The 19,099-nt window shown below is 67.0% G+C and overlaps 2 protein-coding genes across 4 annotated transcripts; one reads left to right on the forward strand and one right to left on the reverse strand.

The window, feature by feature from the left end:
- Window positions 1-1,205: 1,205 nt before the first annotated feature.
- Window positions 1,206-10,086, reverse strand: PPP1R9B (protein phosphatase 1 regulatory subunit 9B). 2 transcript variants are annotated; one of them, XM_071451050.1, is made up of 10 exons: window positions 8,616-10,082; window positions 5,905-6,037; window positions 5,705-5,825; window positions 5,519-5,623; window positions 4,942-5,077; window positions 4,696-4,848; window positions 4,561-4,614; window positions 3,891-4,120; window positions 2,950-3,046; window positions 1,206-1,342 (listed from the first exon to the last, which is right to left on the reverse strand). In XM_071451050.1, the coding sequence occupies exons 1-10, from the start codon at window positions 9,885-9,887 to the stop codon at window positions 1,289-1,291; spliced, it is 2,355 nt and encodes a 784-aa protein (XP_071307151.1). In that variant the 5' UTR covers window positions 9,888-10,082; the 3' UTR covers window positions 1,206-1,288. The 2 variants fall into 2 exon arrangements, with proteins under 2 accessions (XP_071307151.1, XP_071307150.1); XM_071451049.1 differs by having other exon boundaries at window positions 4,696-5,077; window positions 8,616-10,086.
- Window positions 10,087-10,463: 377 nt separating this feature from the next.
- SGCA (sarcoglycan alpha) lies at window positions 10,464-16,860 on the forward strand. Of its 2 annotated transcripts, none has more exons than XM_071451055.1 (9): window positions 10,464-11,845; window positions 12,357-12,506; window positions 12,779-12,918; window positions 13,356-13,428; window positions 13,564-13,762; window positions 14,721-14,883; window positions 15,442-15,641; window positions 15,795-15,821; window positions 16,526-16,860. In XM_071451055.1, the coding sequence occupies exons 1-9, from the start codon at window positions 11,806-11,808 to the stop codon at window positions 16,707-16,709; spliced, it is 1,176 nt and encodes a 391-aa protein (XP_071307156.1). In that variant the 5' UTR covers window positions 10,464-11,805; the 3' UTR covers window positions 16,710-16,860. The 2 variants fall into 2 exon arrangements, with proteins under 2 accessions (XP_071307156.1, XP_071307155.1); XM_071451054.1 differs by having other exon boundaries at window positions 15,436-15,641; window positions 16,526-16,857.
- Window positions 16,861-19,099: the final 2,239 nt, after the last annotated feature.

A 19,099-nucleotide genomic window follows, 5' to 3' on the forward strand; every position in this document is an offset into this window, starting at 1 on the left:
CCACCGGCAGGAGGAGGCGGGGGGCGAGGCCGAGCCCGCGTTTATGGGGCGGGGGTCGCGTTTATGGGGCGGGGGTCTCGGCGGGCGCGGAGAGCGGGAGCGGTGGTACATAGGTACATTATATATAGTATATACACCCACAGGTACACGTGTGAGATTAAATAACCCCGGCCCCCCCCCCGGGGCTCGCGCTCCCCGGACACGCCCCCTCCCGCCCCCCCCCCCTTTTTAAATAGCCCCCACCCCCCTCCCCAAAGTGGCTCCAATCCAGTCGGACCCCCCAGCCCCGCCCCGCCCCCGCCCCGCGCGCTCCCCCCGCCTCCCCTTCCCAGTATAACCAGCTCTGGCTCCCAGTTGCCCCCACATCCAGTTACTGTCGGAGACTCGGGGGCGGGGGGCGGGGGGCGAAATAGAAATGAAAATCAAAGGGCGGGACCCCCCCCCGGCCCGGCTGGGGGCGGCCGGAGGTTGGGGGGTGTCCCAGCCCCAGAGAAATGCTGTGATTTTGGGGGGGGGGGTTATTTACAGGTGAGGGGGTGGGAGCATCGCCCCCACCCCAGAGGGGACCCCCCCTCCCCGGGGAAGGCGAAAGCCCCGGGGTCGGGGGGCAGCGGGGTGTCCCCAGAGGGGGGTGCCAGGCAGCGCCCCCTTCCCGGGGGGGGGGCGGCAGTGGGGCTGGTGCCCCCCCCCATCCCCTGCGGGCTTGGCAAAGGCTCGGGGGTCCCCCCTGCCCGGCGATGGTGGCACTGAGGGGGTCGGGGGGGGGACATTCGGGGTCCCCCCCCATGGCGATGGTCCCGGGGTCACCTCGATGTGGGGCTGGGGGTGAGTCCGTGGGTGGGGGGGGGGGGGGGTAAAGGCCCCCCCCCGGCCGTGCTCCGGTGAGTCCCAAGAGAAGGAGCTGGGTCTGGGGGGGCTCCCAGCGTCCCCCCCAGCATGGCTCACATCTGGGGTGGTGCCAGCTGTGTCCGGGGGGGCGTGGGGGGGGGGGGGGTCACGTCGAGGGGAGGGGGGAGGCCTGGGGGGGGCCGCGCCCCCCCCGCGGGTCCATCACGTCACCACGAGACTCACACTGGACACAGACACGAACGCGGGGTGTCCCCCCCGACCCCTCCCCGTCTGTGCCCCCTGAGGGGGGTGGGGGGCACCAGGAGGCCTTGGCGGGGTCTCACCCCCCCCCCCTCCCCCCGGGGAAGGGCTGGGAAGGGGAGGGGGCAGGGCCGGGGTGGGGCGGGGGGGGTGAGGGGGCCGCCCCCCCCCCAGGATCGCTGCGGTTTTTGAGGGTGGTTTAGGTCGGGTTGGAATTTTTCAAAGTCTGCAGCTTGGCCTCCAGTTCGGAGATCTGAAAAACAGCAAAGGGGACAGGTCTCAGCGGGGGGGGCCGGGGGGGGCCACACACCGGGGTGGGGGGGACACGGGGACACGCATGGGGACAGGGGACACGGCGGGAGGACACAGCCATGGGGACAGGGAGAGGGGAAAAGGGGGGCAGAACATGGGGGGTGGCACAGGGGGGACAGGGAACACGGGGATGGGGCACAGAGATGGGAAGTGGGGGACAAGGGGGAGAATGAGGGACACGTGGGGGGCAGACTGGGGACACAGGGATGACTGAGGGACACACTGGGGTGACTGGGGGACACTGGGGTGACTGGGGGACACGCTGGGGTGACTGGGGGACACGCAGAGGTGACTGGGGGACACACTGGGGCGATTGGGGGACACGTGGGGGTGACTGGAGACACGTGGGGGTGACTGGGGACACATGGGGGGCACAGGGATGGGTTGGGATGGGCAGGGGGCTGCAGGCAGGTGCTGGGTGAGTCTCTGTGATATGCCAGGGGACATTTTAGGGGTGATGGAGGTGGCTGAGTGGGGGGGGGGGCTCTGCTGGGTGTTGGGGACCTCCCCGCTGTGCCCTGGTGCCCCCCGGCCGGGCAGGGCCGGCCCCTCCCCGGTGACCCCCCCGGCGGGACCCTTTGGGATCCTCTGGGATCCGCTCTGCCCCGCAGGACCCGTGGGGGATCCAGCATGACCAGCATGGGATCCCAACGGGAGCGCCGGGCCCCGCGCTCGGCGCCAGTCACCGGGATCCCGTAGATCCCCTGGGCTTGGTTCCGGTCACCGGGATCCTTTGGGATCCCCTGTGCTTGGTGCCAGTCACCGGGATCCCACAGATCCTCCCAGGCTCGGTGCCGGTCACTGGGATCCTTTGGGATCCCCCGCACTCGGTGTTGGTCACCGGGATCCTTTGGGATCCCCCTCACTCAGTTCTGGTCACTGGGATCCTTTGGGATCCCCTGCGCTTGGTGCCGGTCACTGGGATCCCACAGATCCTCCAGGCTCAGTTCTGGTCACTGGGATCCTTTGGGATCCCCCTCACTCAGTTCTGGTCACCGGGATCCTTTGGGATCCCCTGCACTCGGTTCTGGTCACCAGGATCCTTTGGGATCCCCTGCGCTCGGTGCCAGTCACTGGGATCCCACAGATCCTCCAGGCTCGGTTCTGGTCACCAGGATCTTTTGGGATTCCCCTCACTCAGTTCTGGTCACCGGGACCCCGTGGATCCCCCATGCACAGCTGGGATCCACTGCCCCAGGAGATCCCTCTCGCCCCTCAGGGCACGTCAGGCCCCAGAGCTGGAGGCCGGGCAGATCCGCTGCGATCCAGAGCGGGATCCAGGCCCGGGAGGAGGCTCGGGGAGCAGATCCCAGGCAGATCCCGAGCAGATCCCGGGCGATCCGGCAGCAGGAGCAGCAGGGTCCGGTGGGAGCAGATCCCCCACGGTCCGGTGCGGGATCCGTGGCTCAGTCCGGAGCTCCGGGGCCGCCCGGTGGGATCTGGCGGCCGATCCCGAGCAGATCCCGGGATCCATCGCTGGCACGGCGGGGCTGGGCAGGGCCAGGCAGGGGGTCAGGGACATCCCGCGTCCCGGCGCCCCGTGCCCACCTTCTCCTGCAGCTTCTCCATCTCCTCCTTGTGCGCCAGCTCCGACTCCTCCAGCACCCGCCGCTGCGCCGTCTCCTTCTTCAGGAACTCGATCTCCCTGTGGGGACCCGCGCCATGGGTGCCCGTCCCCAGCCAGGGCACGTCCCAGGGGTTTGGGTGCCAGGGCAGGACCCTGCTGGGTTGGGGTGCCCAGGGATCCCCCAGAGGATGGGCCATGCCCAGGGATGCTCAGGAAGGAGCTGGTGCCCCATGGATCGTGGGATTCTGGAAGGGTTGGGCTCAGAAGGGAACTCAAAGCTCATCCTTTGTCCCAGGGTGCTCCAGGCCCTGCCCAAATGGATCCGTGCCAAGGGAAGGTCCTTGCCCATGGACAAAGGGGGTCCAGAAGGATTTGGCACCCCAGGGATGGGTCTGAGTCAAGGGGAAGGAGTTGGTTCCCCAGGGGTGAGCCCATGCCCAGGGAAGGTCCATGCCTGGAGCCAGAGGGTGCCCAGGGAGGGTTTGGCACCTCAGGGATCTGTCCCTGCCCAAAGGACGGGCTGTGCCCAGGGACAGGGGGTGCCACAGAGGGGTCAGAACCCTTCAAGGGCTCCACACCAAGGGCACAGGGACAGGGGCTGCCCAGGGAGGGTCTGGTGTGCAGGGGATGGACCCACAGCCAAGGATGGACCCACAGCCAGGGGATGGACCCACAGCCAGGGGATGGACCCACGGCCAGGGATGGACCCATGGCCATAGGATGGACCCACAGTCAAGGATGGACCCACGGCCAAGGATGGACCCACAGCCAGGGGATGGACCCACAGCCAGGGAGGGACCCACGGCCAGGGGATGGCTCAGGCCAGTGGCACAGTCTGTGCCCAGGGACAGGGGTGCCTGGGAGGGGTGGGACACCCTGGGGACAGGTCCCTTCCCGAGGGGACTCTGGGAGCTGCCCTCACTTCTGCTGGTACTCCTTGATGAGCCGCTTGGCCTTGCTGTACTTGCGCTCCAGGGTCTGGTACTGGGCCTGGGTCTCCTTGAGGTGCTCGTCCACGGCCTGGCACAGGTTCTGTGCCTCCATCCAGTAGCCCTCCAGCTTCTCCATGCGCTCCTTGTTCTCCTCCACGCTCTGCTCCAGCTGGGCCTTCTCGGCCCTCCAGCGCGCCTTCTCCTGCTCCAGGCACTGCAGCTGGGGACAGCGGTGTCACCACGGGGTGTGGCACAGCCAGGGGGTGGGGTGGGACATGGCACAGCCAGGGGTGGGACACGGCACAGCCAGGGAATGGGGTGGGACATGGCATAGCCAGGGGATGGGACGTGGCACAGCCATGGGGATGGGACACGGCACAGTGTGGCATGACATGGCACAGCCAGGTGACAGGCAGGATGTGGCACAGCCAGGGGATGGGACATGGCACAGCCAGGGATGGGACATGGCACAGCCATGGGAGCCATGGGGATGGGACATGGCACAGCATGGCATGGCACAGCCAGGTGACAGGCAGGACATGGCAGGACATGGCAGGACGTGGAATGGCTCATGCAGGGCAGGTGGAGAAGGACATTCAGGGTGCCAGGGCAGCTGTCAGGGTGTCCCCCCACCCCTGGGCAGGCAGGACCCCCCCTCACCTTCCTCTTGAGCTGCTGGATCTCAGCCTCAGTCACGGCGTGTTTGATCTGGAGCTGTGGGAGAGCCAAGGTGGGCACAGGGTGGGCACAGCCCCCTGGGTGGGCACCCCCTGCCCTCTCCCAGCCCCTCCTCACCTCCTTGAACTTGTGCACCAGCTTCTCGGGGTCCATCTCCACGGGGGACAGCGCATCCTCGTTCTCGGCCAGCTCGAACACCTCGATGGCCATCTCCCCGCTGGGGAACATGGGGCTCATCTCCTCCTCCTCGTCCGTGGCGTACTCCCCGGTCTGTGGGGGGCACAGGGGCAGGGTTGGCACCTGGAGGGTCCCCACCGTGCCACCCCCAGCCTGTGTCCCTGCAGGGCAGCGCTGTCCCCTCACCTCCTCGTCATCCTCGGTGTATTGGGTGTAGCGCTGCTCCATCATCTCGCGCTGCCACCGCTCCTGCTCCAGCGTCTGCTGGATCAGCTGCGCCACCTCGCTCTGCTCCCCTGGCTTCTCCCGCCCGATCAGGAACCTGGGGGGCACCACGGGTCAGGGGGGGAGGCAGGGGACACAGCCAGGGGCACAGCCAGGGGACACCCAGGGCACAGCCAGGGGACATCTAGGGGGGGCACAGCCAGGGGACACCCAGGGCACAGCCAGGGGACACCCGGGGGGGGCACAGCCAGGGGACACCCAGGGCACAGCCAGGGGACACCTGGGGGAGGCACAGCCAGGGGACATCTAGGGGGGGCACAGCCAGGGGACACCCAGGGCACAGCCAGGGGACAGCCCTGCAGGTCTCCATTCAAGGGGTGAGGATGAGTTGGGAGCACTTTGGGGGGCACCAGGGTGGCGCTCTGGGGGCAGATGGGGCCAGGCTGTGGGGCCAGGCTGTGGGGCAGGGATGCCTGGGTTCAGCAGGGCCTGGGGGGGGGGTCTCAGGGCTGCCCACTCCCCAAGGCCCAGCTCGTACCTGACTCGGCCCTTGGTGTTCCTGAGCACGGAGGCGGCGAAGCTCTGCGTGACCCCCACCAGGCTGGTGCCGTCCACCTCCACGATCAGGTCGTTCACCTGGATCCTGGGGACAAGGGCAGGCTCACAGCCCCTGCCCAGCCCCAGGGCAGCCCTGGCAGCCCTGCCCCGCTGTCCCCAGCCGTACCTGCCGTCCCGGTGCGCTGCCCCCCCTTCTGTCACCGTCTTGACGAAGATTCCCAACTTCTCCAGGCCCATGTCGGCCCCCGCGCCCATCCCGATGATGCTGATGCCGAGCCCTTCCGAGTCTGCGGGCACACAGAGCCGTGTCCTGCCGGGCTGGCACCTCCAGGCTGCCCTGGAGACAGCTCTGGGGGCAGCACCCACCTTTCTCCAGCTCCACGGGGAACAGGTCGAGCCTCTCCACCCTCTTCTCCAGCTCGTACTCGGCCGAGGCCGCCATGGGATCCACGTCCTCATTGCGGCGGTCGTAATCCTCGTTGGAGTAAGTGCTGAACACCTGGGGGCACGAGGGAGGGCTCAGCCAGGGGGGAAACGCCCCACAGGTGCCCCCCAGGATTGAACCGAGCCCCTGGAGAACCCCGGCCCCAAATGGTGACAGGGGGAGCTGGGAAGGACAAAGGGAGTGAGGGTGGCTCGGCGACAGGGGACGGTGCCTGGACACCCCAGAGCCTCCCTGGCTGAGCTGGGATGGGCACCAGGCTGCTGTGCCCAGGCTGGAACCATGCCCTGCTCCCTGGGGGCTGTGGGGAGGGGCTGGCCAGGCCTGGCAGATGTCCCTGGAGGGGCCCCAGCCCCTTGGTGCGAGGGGATTAGGGATCACACAGCACGGGATAAAGCCTGGCCACAAAGGGAATTAGGGCCCAGTGTCAGGGGACAAAGGCTGGTGACACCCACGGACAGGGAGGACCCACGGTGTGGCACCCAGGGGTGACAGGGAGGAGCAGGGCAGGGGACACAGAACGATGTCCCCCTGGCCACAGGAAATCCCTGGGGGGGTCCTCTGCTGTGCCCCCCATCCTGTCCCCCCCATCCCCCGGGGTCCTGGGAGATTTGGGATGTGGGGAAGGGGCTGCAATGTGACTCCAGTGCTGGGATGCGTGGGGGTCCCCAATGTCACCCACCCTCCCTCCAGTGGGTTTGGGGGGGCTCAGCATCACCCAGGCAGGGGTTTGGGGTGCTCTAACACCTGGGTGTGCACCCCACCCACCCCTACATGTGCCCCCCCCCCAGCTGAGAGGCTTTGCACCCCAAAATCCCCATCCATGGGGTGAGCAGAGCATCCCAAAAACCCCATCCATGGGGTGAGCAGAGCACCCCAAAAACCCCATCCATGGGGTGAGCAGAGCACCTCAAAACCTTAATCTGTGGGGTGAGCAGAGCATCCCAAATTCCCATCCATGGGGTGAGCAGAGCACCACAAAATCCCCATCCATGGGGCGAGCAGAACATCCCAAAAACCGCATCCATGGGGTGAGCAGAGCATCCCAAAATCCCCATCCATGGGATTGAACAGAGCATCCCAAAAACTGCATCCATGGGGTGAGCAGAGCATCCCAAAATCCCCATCCATGGGGTGAGCAGAGCATCCCAAAAACCACATCCATGGGGTGAGCAGAGCATCCCAAAATCCCCATCCATGGGATTGAACAGAGCATCCCAAAAACTGCATCCATGGGGTGAGCAGAGCATCCCAAAATCCCCATCCATGGGGTGAGCAGAGCATCCCAAAAACCACATCCATGGGGTGAGCAGAGCATCCCAAATTCCCATCCATGGGGTGAGCAGAGCATCCCAAAATCCCCATCCATGGGGTGAGCAGAGCATCCCAAAACCTGCTCTATCCCAAAAACCACATCCATGGGGTGAGCAGAGCATCCCAAAACCTCCTCTATCCCAAAATCCCCATCCATGGGGTGAGCAGAGCATCCCAAAATCCCCATCCACAGCCGGGGCACCTTCCCGGGGCTGGGCTGGCACATCCCACGGGACCAAGGCCACCCTCAGGCTGCAGCGCCCCGGGTCACGGCCACCGCTGTCCCCAGCCAGCCGGGCCATGGCAGCGGCTGTCCCCTGTCCCCTGTCCCCGTCCCAGGTGGGGCCACCCACCCGCTCTGACTCAGAGCCAGAATATAGGCCGGGCTCTAAAAATAACCCGGCTCCGGCACAAAGCACCCGCTGCTCCTGCGGCCGGGGGGATCCGGGCGGGAGGGAGGGGACACCCCGAAATAGCTGCACGGCCCCTTTATCCCCTCCCCATCCCGGCTGGGGACCCCCGAACCCCGCAGGATCCCTGTCGGGAGCGGGAGGGGGGGGTGATGCCGCCCACCCGGCCACGCTGCCGAGGCACTTCCCCTTCCTCCCTTCCTCCCTTCCTCCCTTCCTCCCCTTCCTCCTCTGCCTCCACTTCCCGAAACCGTCCTGGGCACCGGGTTGGGCACACGGGGGGGCACATCCCCCCCATGGCCACCTTGTCCCCAGGGACCCCCGGGCAGGGAGGAGCCCAAGGGATGCCCCAGCCCCACTCCGGGGCATTTCAGGCATCCCCACCCAAAATATGGAGCAGTTTGGGCCCAGCCTGGGCATGACACGGGGGTGGCACTGGGTGCTGTGCTGGGTCCCAGGGCCACCTGTCCCTGTCACGCTGGGCCTGGGGGTCCAGGCATGGCCCTTCATTAACCAGATAATTAACCAGGCCCAGGCCCTGCTTCCCCCAGCACAGGGACAGGGACAGGGACAGGGACAGGGACAGGGACAGGGACAGGGACAGGGACAGGGAGCCCTGTCCCATGGGGGGCACAGAGCATGGAGACACAGACCCCCAGCCCTTTTTTCTATCCCTGCTAAAGGGGTGATTTTGTGGGGGTCACACAGCCCAGTCTGGGCTGCCCATCACCCTGGTGTACCCCTCACCTTGGGGTATCCATCACCCTGGTACCCCTCACCTTGGGGTACCCATCACCCTGGTACCCCTCACCCTGGGATACCCCTCACCCTGGGGTATCCATCACCCTGGCACCACTCACCCTGGCACCCCTCACCCTGGCTGCCCTCCCTCCCTGCCCAGCCAGGCTCACCTGGATGGGGGCCGTGCTGAACTGGATCTTGCGGTTGGGCACGGGCTCCTCTTCCTCGGACAGCCCCGGGATCTCCACGCAGCCCGACTCGGGCTCGTACAGCCCTTCGGCCTCCTCCTCCTCCTCCAGCCCGCTGCCCCCCGAGTCCTCCCCGAGCCCGCTGTAGGCACTTATGTCCACCAGGTCGGCCTCGGAGAAGTCCTCCTTCTTGGCCTCCTCGGAGCCATCGCCCTCCTCCGCCCGCTCGCCCTTGACGCCCTCGTTGCCCGCGGCCGCCCCCGAGGCCCCGTCCGCCCGGGGCGCCGCTGGGCCTTCATCCCCTTTGGCCGGCTGGGGCGCGGGCACCGCTTCACCCGCCACCGCCTCCTCCTCCTCCTCCTCGCCCTCTCCGCTCTCCTCCACCTCCACGGGCTTGATCTTGCACACCTCCTGCACCCTTGGCGCGGCCGCCTCCTTCTCCGCCGGCCGCCCGCTCTTCGCCGCTGCCTTCTCCTCCTCGGGCGGCCGGGCGCGGGCCGGGGTGCTGTGCCCGTCGCCGGTGCCATCGCCGCGCGTGCCAGGCGTGAACACCCTGGGCCTCTTGGCCACCGCCTTGGCGCCCAGCGGCGCGGCCGCCCGGCCCTGCGCCTTGTGCAGGTTGTTCCTCAGGTCGGCCTTCTCGAAGACGGCGCTGAGCTGGCTCACGGTGGGCGACACGGCGTCGGCGTCCAGCTTGTCCAAGGACTCGGTGCTGCCGTTGAACCTCACCACCACGTCCAGCTTGCGGTCCTGGAAGCCGGCGCGCTCCTTGCGCAGCAGCAGCTTGGTGCTGGTGGCCTTCTCCTGCGGGCTCCTCTCGAAGATCTTGCGGGTCTCCTGCAGCTTGGAGAAGGGTTTGTCGGGCTTGGAGTCGAAGCGGCTGACGCGCTCCGAGACGCTGGTGCCCAGCTTGAGGAGGCTGCCCTGGTCCACACCATCGCCCAGGCTGCCGGCGCGGGGCAGGGACAGGCGCACCGGCTTCTCCTTGGCCTTGGCCAGGTCGCAGGCGCCCTCGGGGCCGGGCGCCGTCCCCATCTGCAGGAACATGTTCTTGATCCGATGCACGTTGGAGCCATACTTCTTCCCGCGGCTCTTCTTGCCGTCCTCGCCGTCGGCCTCCTTTGTGGGCGCCAGGGCCTGGATGCTGGCCTCGTAGGCGTTCCGGTGCGGGGACGCGCTGCGCAGCCCCCCGGCCCCCGCCGCGCCCCCGGCCGAGGGGGCCCCCCCGGCCCCGCCGGCCTCGGTCCTCAGCATGGTCCCGGCGCCCGCATCGCTCGCCGCCACCGCCGCCGCTGCCCCCGGGCCCCGCGCCCGCTACCGCGCCATGGGCGGGGGGCTGTGCCGGGGGGGCTGTGCCGGGGGGCAGCGCTGCCCCGGCCCGGTCAGGCCATGGCCATCCCGCGGGCCCCTCCGCCGCGCCGCTTCTTCCTTCCTGCCTTCCTTCCTTCCTCCCCGCTCCTCCTCCTCCTCCTCTTCCCCTTTTCTGCGCGCCGGTGATGGAGCCGCCGCCGCCGCCGCCGCCGCCGCCGCGCTCTGCCCGCCCCGCTGCCCGCAGAGCCCTCTGGGTCTGAGCAGCGCTCGCTCTTCCTCTTCCTCAGCCGCGCTTCGGCCTCAGCGCCGCCGCCGCCGCCGCAGCCCGGCCATGGGGACGCTGCGCTCCGCTCCCCGCGCCCGCTCCGGGGTCCCCTCCCTGCGGCGGGGCCCCCCCGGCACCGCGCTGTGCAGCCTGGGGCCCCCCCCGCCGGATCTGCCGTGCTGCCACCCCCCGGCTCTGTCCCCGCGTGTCCCCACCCGCTCCTGTCCCCGCGTGTCCCCCCGCCCGCCCCGGTTCCGTCCCCGCGTGTTCCCCTCCGGTTCTGTCCCCGTGTCCCCCTCCCCAGATCTGTCCCCGTGTGTTCCCCCAGCTCTGCCCCCTTGCGTCGTCCCCCCCCTCGCCCGCCTCAGTTCTGTCCCCATCTCTCCCGCAGCTCTGTCCCCGTGTCCCCTCAGTCTCGTCCCTGCACCCCCCAGATTTGGAGCCGCCCCCCGGCTCTGCCCCTGTGTCCCCCCATCCTGTCCCCACATCACCCCCCCGGGTTTGTCCCCATGTCCCCATATCCCCCCCCCCCCAGGTTTGTACCCACACCCCCCCCCCCCGTTATCCCCGTGTCCCCCCAGTTTGTACCCCCGTCCCCCATCCTGTCCCTGTGTCCCCTCCGGCTCTGTCCCCGTGCCCCTGTGTCCCCTGTCACCCCCACATGTCCCCTGCTCCCCCTCCCCGGCCCCCCCCACGCCCAAAGCTCCCCCCGGCCCCGGTGTCCCCAAAGGACCCTGATGTCCCCCTGAACCCCCCCGGGTGTGCAGCGCATCCCCTGGCAGTGGCGACAGGAGGGGACACTGTGACAAGGGCCCGGAGCGGTGGGGACAGTGCCGCCCCCCCTTTCTGCACGGCCGGGGGACATTTTGGGGGGATTATTTGCCTTTTTTATTCTCTTCCCATTGCGTTCCTGAGGGCGAGGGGGGCAGACCCGGCCCCCATGGCCATGTTGGGGGGGGTCCCTGCTGCAGGCGGAGGGGGGCACAGGGGACACCCCTGGTCCCCAGTGAGGGAGGGACACTGGCAGCAGGACCCTGCAGATGTGGGACTGTCCCCTCCTGTGTCACCAGGGCACCTCCAGCCCTTTGTGCGTGACGCGACACGGGGGAGCTCCCCCCCACGACCCCCCTGTCCCCCCCTGCCATCGCCCCCCGCCCCAGGTCCCCGTCACTGCCACCCCCAGGTTCCTGTCACTGCCACCCCCATGTCCCTGTCACTGTCACCCCCATGTCCCCGTCACTGCCACCCCCGCTGTCCCAGCGCCCTCCGCTCGTGTCACCGTCCCCACTCAGCGCACACACGTGTTCCTGTCTCGCTTGTGGCCATGCCGGGGGGGTCTCGCCTGTCCCCAGGTGTCCCCAAGTGTCCCCCCCGCTGCCGCCCTGCCACCCCCGAGTGGTGGCACCGGGACAAGCCCGCCCTGGGACACCTCGGGGCCCCTCCGGGGCACACGGGAGCCGCCGGGCAGCCCTGGAGCGCCTGCCTCGGTGACAGGAGGTGGCACTGGAGGGGTGTCCCCTGTGGGACCCCCCCGAGGGCCCCCCCGGCCCCGCTGGCTCCGTCAATCAGCGCTGGCCCCGCTCCCGGTGCGGGAACATGGAGGGCCCCGAGCTGCTCCGGCTCTGGGCGCTGGCAGGCGAGTGACAGCCCTGTCACCCTCTGGGGGACACGGCCGGGCCGGGGGGACCGAGGGGACGGGGAACCCCAAAGTTGGGGGGGACACGGGGGGTGCAAGGGGGAGGACAGGGGGGGACGGGGCTGGGACGTGCCAGAGCTAAAAAAAGCCACCATGTCCCGGTGCCAGCGGGGTGTGGGACACGGCAGGGGACAATGAGTGGGACCTCTGTGTGACAGCCAGGGCTGGGGAAGGCGCTGGGCCCATCCTGTCCTTGTCCCCATCCTGTCCTTGTCCCCATTCTGTCCCCTGCCCTGTCCCAGCCCTGACCCCATCCTGTCCCTGTCCCCATCCCCTCCCCAAACATCCTCCTGCTGTGCCCTGGGCACACCTGGCATTGCAGGGACACCTGGCATTGCAGGGACACGTTCCCACCCCTCTGAGAGCCCCAGGGGTCTGTGGGCACTGGGGAAACTGAGGCAGGGAGGGACCATGGTCCCAGCCTTGGCTCCAGCCCCACGTGTGGCTGCAGCCCTGGCCCTGGGGGTGTCCCTGGCCACTGTCCCCGACCACCACGTCCTCCCCGACCTCCACGTCCCTGCCGAGACCGGAGTCATCTTTGTGCACGAGCTGGAGAGGGAGCCCTTCCTGGAGGCCTTCAGTGGCAGCGAGGATGATGATGGTGAGGGCCATGCTGGGGGGCTGGGGATGGTAAAAGGGGTGGGGCACTGGCCAATGGTCCTGTCCAGGATCACCCCAGCTGGGCTGTCTGTCTGTCCGTCCATCCCGTTTGGGGCTCCCCCAGCACCACCCCAGTGCCTTGGGGTGTCTGTTTGGGGTCACAGCTCAGAAATGGGAGCAGCACCCCCAGGGACGATCCCTTTGTGGGGAGCAGCTGGGTGGGGCAGGGGGCACAGCTGGCAGTGCCCATACCCACTGCCCGTGTCCCCACAGCCCCAGTGACCTTCCGTGCCCACCTGTGGGGACACCCGGACCTGCCCCGGTGGCTGCGCCTGGCCCAGAGGGGCCCCAGCCAGCCCAGCTTCCTGTACGGCTGCCCCGGAGCCCCAGAGCTGGGCACCCACAGCATCCAGGTATGAGCTGGGCACCCACAGCATCCAGGTATGAGCTGGGCACCCACAGCATCCAGGTATGAAATGGGCACCCACAGCATCCAGGTATGAAATGGGCACCCACAGTACCCAGGTACGAACTGGGCACCCACAGCGTCCAGGTATGAAATGGGCACCCACAGCATCCAGGTATGAGCTGGGCACCCACAACATCCGGGTACAGCCCCACAGTGTCCAGGTACGGCCCCACAGCTCCTGGGCTGAGCCAGGACCATGGCTGGGCCATCCCAGGTGTCCCCTCTGTCCCCTGAACTGGGCACCCACAGCATCCAGGTACGAGCTGGGCACCCACAGCGTGTCCAGGTACGGCCCCACAGTGTCCAGGTATGGCCCCACAGCTCTTGGGGTGAGCCAGGACCGCAGCTGGCCCAGCCCAGGTGTCCCCTGTGTCCCCTCAGGTGCTGGCCTACAACCGCCACACCTTCGCCACCGCGTCCCAGCGCCTCGTCATCGCTGTCACCCCCGCTCCAGGTACGGCCCAAATGCCCCAAACCCCCCGGGATGGCCCCGTGGTGGCTGCGGGGTGTCCCCACGGGTGCTACCCCACGGGCTGTCCCCACGGGCTGTCCCCACGGGTGTCCCCACGGGTGTCCCCTGTCCCCGCAGGCGGGGAGGCGCCGTTCCAGGCCGAGTTCCTGGTGGGGAACAGGGACGTGGAGGAGCTGCTGCCCGAGGCAGCGCGGGAGATGTTCCTGCAGGCCTCGGCCGGGCTCTGGGAGCGCGGGGACCTGCACGTGGTCAATGTCACCTCCGCCCTGGACCGCGGTGGCCGCGTCCCGCTGCCCATCGAGGGCCGCAAGGAGGGGTACGGGCAGGGCTGGGGGGGTCATGGGGATGTCCTCAGCACCCCTGAGGGGGTTTTGGGGTCACCTCCCATCAGTGGTGTGGGGGCTTCTCACCATGGTGGGTTTGGGGTCACCTGCCATGCAGGATGCACGTCCAGGTGGGCTCCCACAGCCCCTGCTCACCATGGTGGGTTTTGGGGTGCTCTGCCCCACAGGGTTTATGTCCAGGTGGGCTCCCACAGCCCCTGCTCACCGTGGCGGGTTTTGGGGTCACCTCCCACCAGTGGTGGAGATGAACATGTGGGGTCTTCTCACCATGGCTGGATTTGGGGTCACCTGCCCCACAGGGTGTACATCCAGGTGGGCTCCCACAGCCCCCACAGCCCTTCCTGACCATGGCTGGGTTTTGGGGTGCCCTGTTGTGCAGGATGCACGTCCAGGTGGGCTCCCACAGCCCCTGCTCACCATGGTGGGTTTTGTGGTCACCTGCCACCAGTGGTGGAGGTGAACGTGTGGGGTCTTCTCACCGTGGGGGTTTTGGGGTGCTCTGCCCCACAGGGTGTACGTCCAGCTGAGCCCCCACAGCCCCTTCTCACCATGGCTGGGTTTGGGGTGCCCTGTCCTACAGGGTGTACATCCAGCTGGGCTCCCACAGCCCCTTCTCACCATGGTGGGTTTTGGGGTGCTCTGCCCCACAGGGTTTATGTCCAGCTGAGCCCCCACAGCCCCTTCTCACCATGGTGGGTTTTGGGGTGCTCTGCCCCACAGGGTTTATGTCCAGCTGAGCTCCCACAGCCCCTTCTCACCATGGTGGGTTTTGGGGTGCTCTGCCCCACAGGGTTTATGTCCAGCTGAGCTTCCACAGTCCCTGCTCACCATGGTGGGTTTTGGGGTGCCCTACCCCACAGGGTGTATGTCCAGCTGAGCTCCCACAGCCCCTGCTCACCATGGTGGGTTTTGGGGTGCTCTGCCCCACAGGGTGTATGTCCAGGTGGGCTCCCACAGCCCCTTCTCGCCGTGCCTGGCCTCGGCCGTGTCCCCACAGAGCCGTGCCCGCTGTCACCGTGGCCAGCGTCCCCTGGCCTCCTGCTACGACACCTTCGCCCCCCACTTCTCCATCCGCTGGTGCAACCTCACCCTGGTGAGCGTCCCGTGTCCTCCTGTGTCCCCCCAACGTCCCCCTGTGTCCCCTGGTGTCCCCTGTGTCCCTCCCACGTCCCCCATGTCCCCCCGTGTCCCCCATGTCCCCCCGTGTCCCCCATGTCCCCCATGTCCCCATGTACCTCCATGTCCCCCCCATGTCCCCTGTGTCCCCCCATGTTCCTCCATGTTCCCCCATGTCCCCCAAGTCCCCATATGTCCCCCATGTCCCCTCGTGTCCCCCCATGTCCCCTCAATCCCCCATGTCCCCCCGTGTTCCCCTGTGTCCCCTTGTGTCCCCTCATGTCCCCCCGTGTCCCCCATGTCCCCCCACGTCCCTCTGTGTTCCCCCATGTGCCCCGTGTCCCCCCGTATCCCCCCATGTTCCCCCATGTCCCCATATGTCCCCCCATGTCCCGTATCCCCCCATGTCCCCCCATGTCCCCCATGTCCCCCCATGTCCCCCCATATCCTCCCATGTCCCCCCGTGTCCCCCCATGTCCCCCCGTGTCCCCAGCCGTCCCCAGCCCCTCCTCACCCCCCTGTCCCCCAGCTGCAGGTGGCTCCCAGCCCCACCCCGCCGGGGCCGCTGTGGGGGCCGGGGGTTCTGGAGGGGGGGGCCCCTTTCGAGCCCCCCAGCGAGGCCCCCCCCCGGGAGCTGCTGTCCCCGTTCCTGGTGACGCTGCTGGTGCCGCTGGCGGTGGCCGCGCTGCTGTCCCTGCTCCTGGGCCACCTCATGTGCTGCCGCAGGGAGGGAGTGTGAGTCGGGGGTCCCCCCATCCTGCCAGGCCACGGGGACCCCCCCCGGGTGTCCCCCCCCCGGCCCTTGTGACCCCCGGGATGAGCCGGGGGTGGTGAGAGCCCTTCCCGCCATAATTATTGGGGTTTTTCCCTTTTTCTTCTGTTTTGTAGGGAAAAACGGGACTTGCAGACGTCTGAGTGAGTCCTGGTTGGACTGTGGGGGTGCTGGGGGCTGTTTTGGGGGGCTGCTTTGTGGGGGCTGCTTTTGGGGGGCTGCTTTGGGGGGGTTTTGTTATGGCCAAGTGTGGGGACAGAGCTGGGCAGGAAAACGGGACAGAGAGGGGGGACAATCAACTCTTTGGGGGTGCCACGGAGCCTAAAGGTCCCCCCACCCCATAAGGGACCCTTCCAGCCCTCTCCTGCCCTCCCCACCCCTCGGGCCCCCCAAAACCCCTCTCAGACACGGGGTGGGGCTCAAGGAGCTGCTTCACTTCTGTGGCAGCCTCTGAGGGACCCCGGGCAGGGAGGAGACCCCAAAGATGAGGGGGCAGACCCCAGAAATGACACCCAGACCCCAATGATGGGGTTCAGCCCTCGCTTTTTGGGGGGCAGACCCCAGAAATGACACAGAGACCCCAATGATGGGGTTCAGCCCTCGCTTTTGGGGGGCAGACCCCAGAGATGACACACAGACCCCAATGAAGGTTGAGCAGACCCCGTGACGAGGAGCAGCCCCCAGTGTCGGGGTGCACACCCTCACTTTTGGGGTGAAGATCCCAATTTTGGGGCGCACACCCAAACACTGCCTGTGCTGGCCCCATGACGGGACAGGGCACCCCACAAAGGGGTCCCTGAGGGGTGGGTGCCGGCGGCCCGAGCTCCATCCCGCGCTGTCCCCGCAGCCTCCAGCTGCTCCATCACAGCTCCATCGTGGGGGACACGCGGGAGCTGCGGCTCATGGCCGGCAGGAGGGACGTGCCCCGGGACGTGGCCCGGCCGCTCTCCACGCTGCCCATGTTCAACATCCGCACGGGGCAGCGCAGCGACCCCATGGGCAGCGCCCGAGCCCCGCTGCTCCCGCCCTGAGGGGACCCCAGAGCCGGGGGACAGCGCCAGAGCTGGGGACAGCGTGGCCGGGCGGGTTTGGAGGGGGCAAAACCCCGGTGAGGAGGAGGAGGAGGAGGAGGAGTTGCGGGTCCGGCTGGGCTCTGCCTGGAGGATTTGGGGTGTCCCCGCTTTCGGGTGAATTTTGGTGCATAAATTGAGTTTCAGTGATGAAATGAGGCTTTGCTGCTTTATTGACGGGGTAGGTTTGGGGGTGCTCGGCCACCAAAAGTCGCAGCCTCCCCAAAAGGGCTGGGGTGACTCCGAGTGACCCCCCCGGCCCCGTGGGGGACAGGGGAGCGGGATGGGGCTGGGGATTGGGATAAAGGGGGGACAGGGGAGCGGGATGGGGCCAGGATTGGGATAAAGGAGGGCAGAGGGGATCGGGATGGGGCCGGGACTGGGATAAAGGGGGGACAGGGGAGCGGGATGGGGCCGGGGATTGCGATAAAGGGGGGACAGGGGATTGGGGGCGGGATTGGGATAAAGGGGGGCAGAGGGGAGCGGGATGGGGCCGGCATTGGGATAAATGGGGGCAGAGGGGAGTGGGATGGGGCCGGGATTGGGATAAAGGGGGGACAGGGGAGCGGGATGGGGCCGGGGATTGCGATAAAGGGGGGGACCCTTCCAGAGCCCCGCCATGGCCCCCCCAAACCCCCGCAGCTCACCTGGGTGTCCGTGCCCGCCCGGATCGCGCCGCAGCCCCCGAAGGCTCCGCTCGGAGCCGGCCGGAGCCCTCCCCACCCCCGGGGGTGCCCCCGGCCCAGCCCCGCGGAAGAAAGAGGCTCTTTGAGAGCCCCCCCGGCCGGGGCGGCGCCAGGTGGGGGAGAGGAAGGCGCGGGGGCCCCGCGGAACAAGGGGAGCCATTGATGGAGCGGGACAGGGCCGGCGCTGCGGGCCCCGGGGGTCCCTGCGAGCCCCCGCCATGGGGAGGGGGCACAGACTGGGCACGGGCACTGGGGGGCACTGGGTGAGGGGCTCATAGCAGGGCACCCCCACACCGGGCCAGCCCCCCCGCCCCTCTGCCCCAATTTTGGGGCATCTCTTTGTCCCCAGCCCCCTCCCCAGCTCTCCCTTGCGGTGTCCCCAGTCCCCTCCAGCCCCACTCCTCATTTGGGGACACAGACCCCCCCCCCCCCCTCCCCAGACCCTCCCAATGGGGGTCCCTGCCCCCCCAACCCCCTCCCCTTCCTTCCTCCCCCCCTCATCCCGGGCTGGGGGGGCTGGGACAGGAGGAGGAGGAGGAGGAGGAAGAGGAGGAGGAGGAGGGAGGACGGGCAGGGAGCGGAGCACAGAACTCGCCGGGAGCAGAGCGGGATCGGCCAGGAGGAGAGCGGGATCAGGGAGGAGGAATTCCCAACATCGCCCATCAGGATCCACCCCAGCCCCGAGCCCCCCGAGAGCAGCAGCGGCAGAGAGCAGCCCCAGGTTGGTTGGATCATTTCACATGCCTTTATTTCAGCAGTCAGAGAAAAAAAAAAAATAATAATATCCATTTTCGAAAAAAAAAAAAAAAAAAAAAAAAAGAAAATGAAGAGAACCCCCAAACCGCTTTTAAGTGATGAATTGCTTAATTAATTAATTATTATTATTATACATTATACAAAGTAGGTACAAAACCCAGGGAAATGCCAGAGCTGGCCTGGCAAAGGGAGTGGGTTCGTGGCCCTCCGTGCCCGGAGAGGATGCAGGGATGGATGGATGGATGGATGGATGGATGGATGGATGGATGGATGGGTGGATGGATGGAGGGTGGATGAATGGATGGAAAAAAGCTGCTGGAAGATGGGAGCAGAGCTGAAGTTCCACCTGCTCGACCTGGAAAATCGATTTATTCCTTTTCCCCTCGGAATTTGATGCCTCTCGCTTTGCGGGATTTGCTGGTGGGGTGTTGGAGGTGGGGGTAAGGGGGGGAATAGCACCTTTGGAAAATTCCCCAGTGGAGCTGAGCAGCGAAAAACAGGAGGGAAATAAAGCATAAAATAGAGGGGGATTAAGCCAGACCAAGCTGAGACCTCTTTGGAGGTTGTAGCACCAGGCGGTCCCGGGGTTGGGTGTTCCGGGGCCAAAATTAAAGAGAATATTTTAAAATAATAATTAAAAAAAAAAAAACAAACCCAAAAACCAGGATAAAAATCCTGAGGGAAAGAAACCTCCAAAGGAAAATCAAAATAAGAGAACAACAGAGCAACCAAAGAGAAAAAAGGGTGGGAGGAAACATGATGGGGGGAAAATTAGCACCTTTGCTCTGAACCTGGCAGGAAAGTCCCGGCACGGCTGAAAAGCTCCAAATGAAGCTAAAAAACAAAAAGAACCCCAAAATTCAGACTCAAAAAGATGATGAAACACCCCGAGAGTGGTGAGGTAGCCAT

This window comes from Agelaius tricolor, unplaced genomic scaffold (genome assembly GCF_023055355.1).
Source record: "Agelaius tricolor isolate 1412-34295 unplaced genomic scaffold, bAgeTri1.0.p SCAF_31, whole genome shotgun sequence".
Taxonomy (NCBI): domain Eukaryota; kingdom Metazoa; phylum Chordata; class Aves; order Passeriformes; family Icteridae; genus Agelaius; species Agelaius tricolor.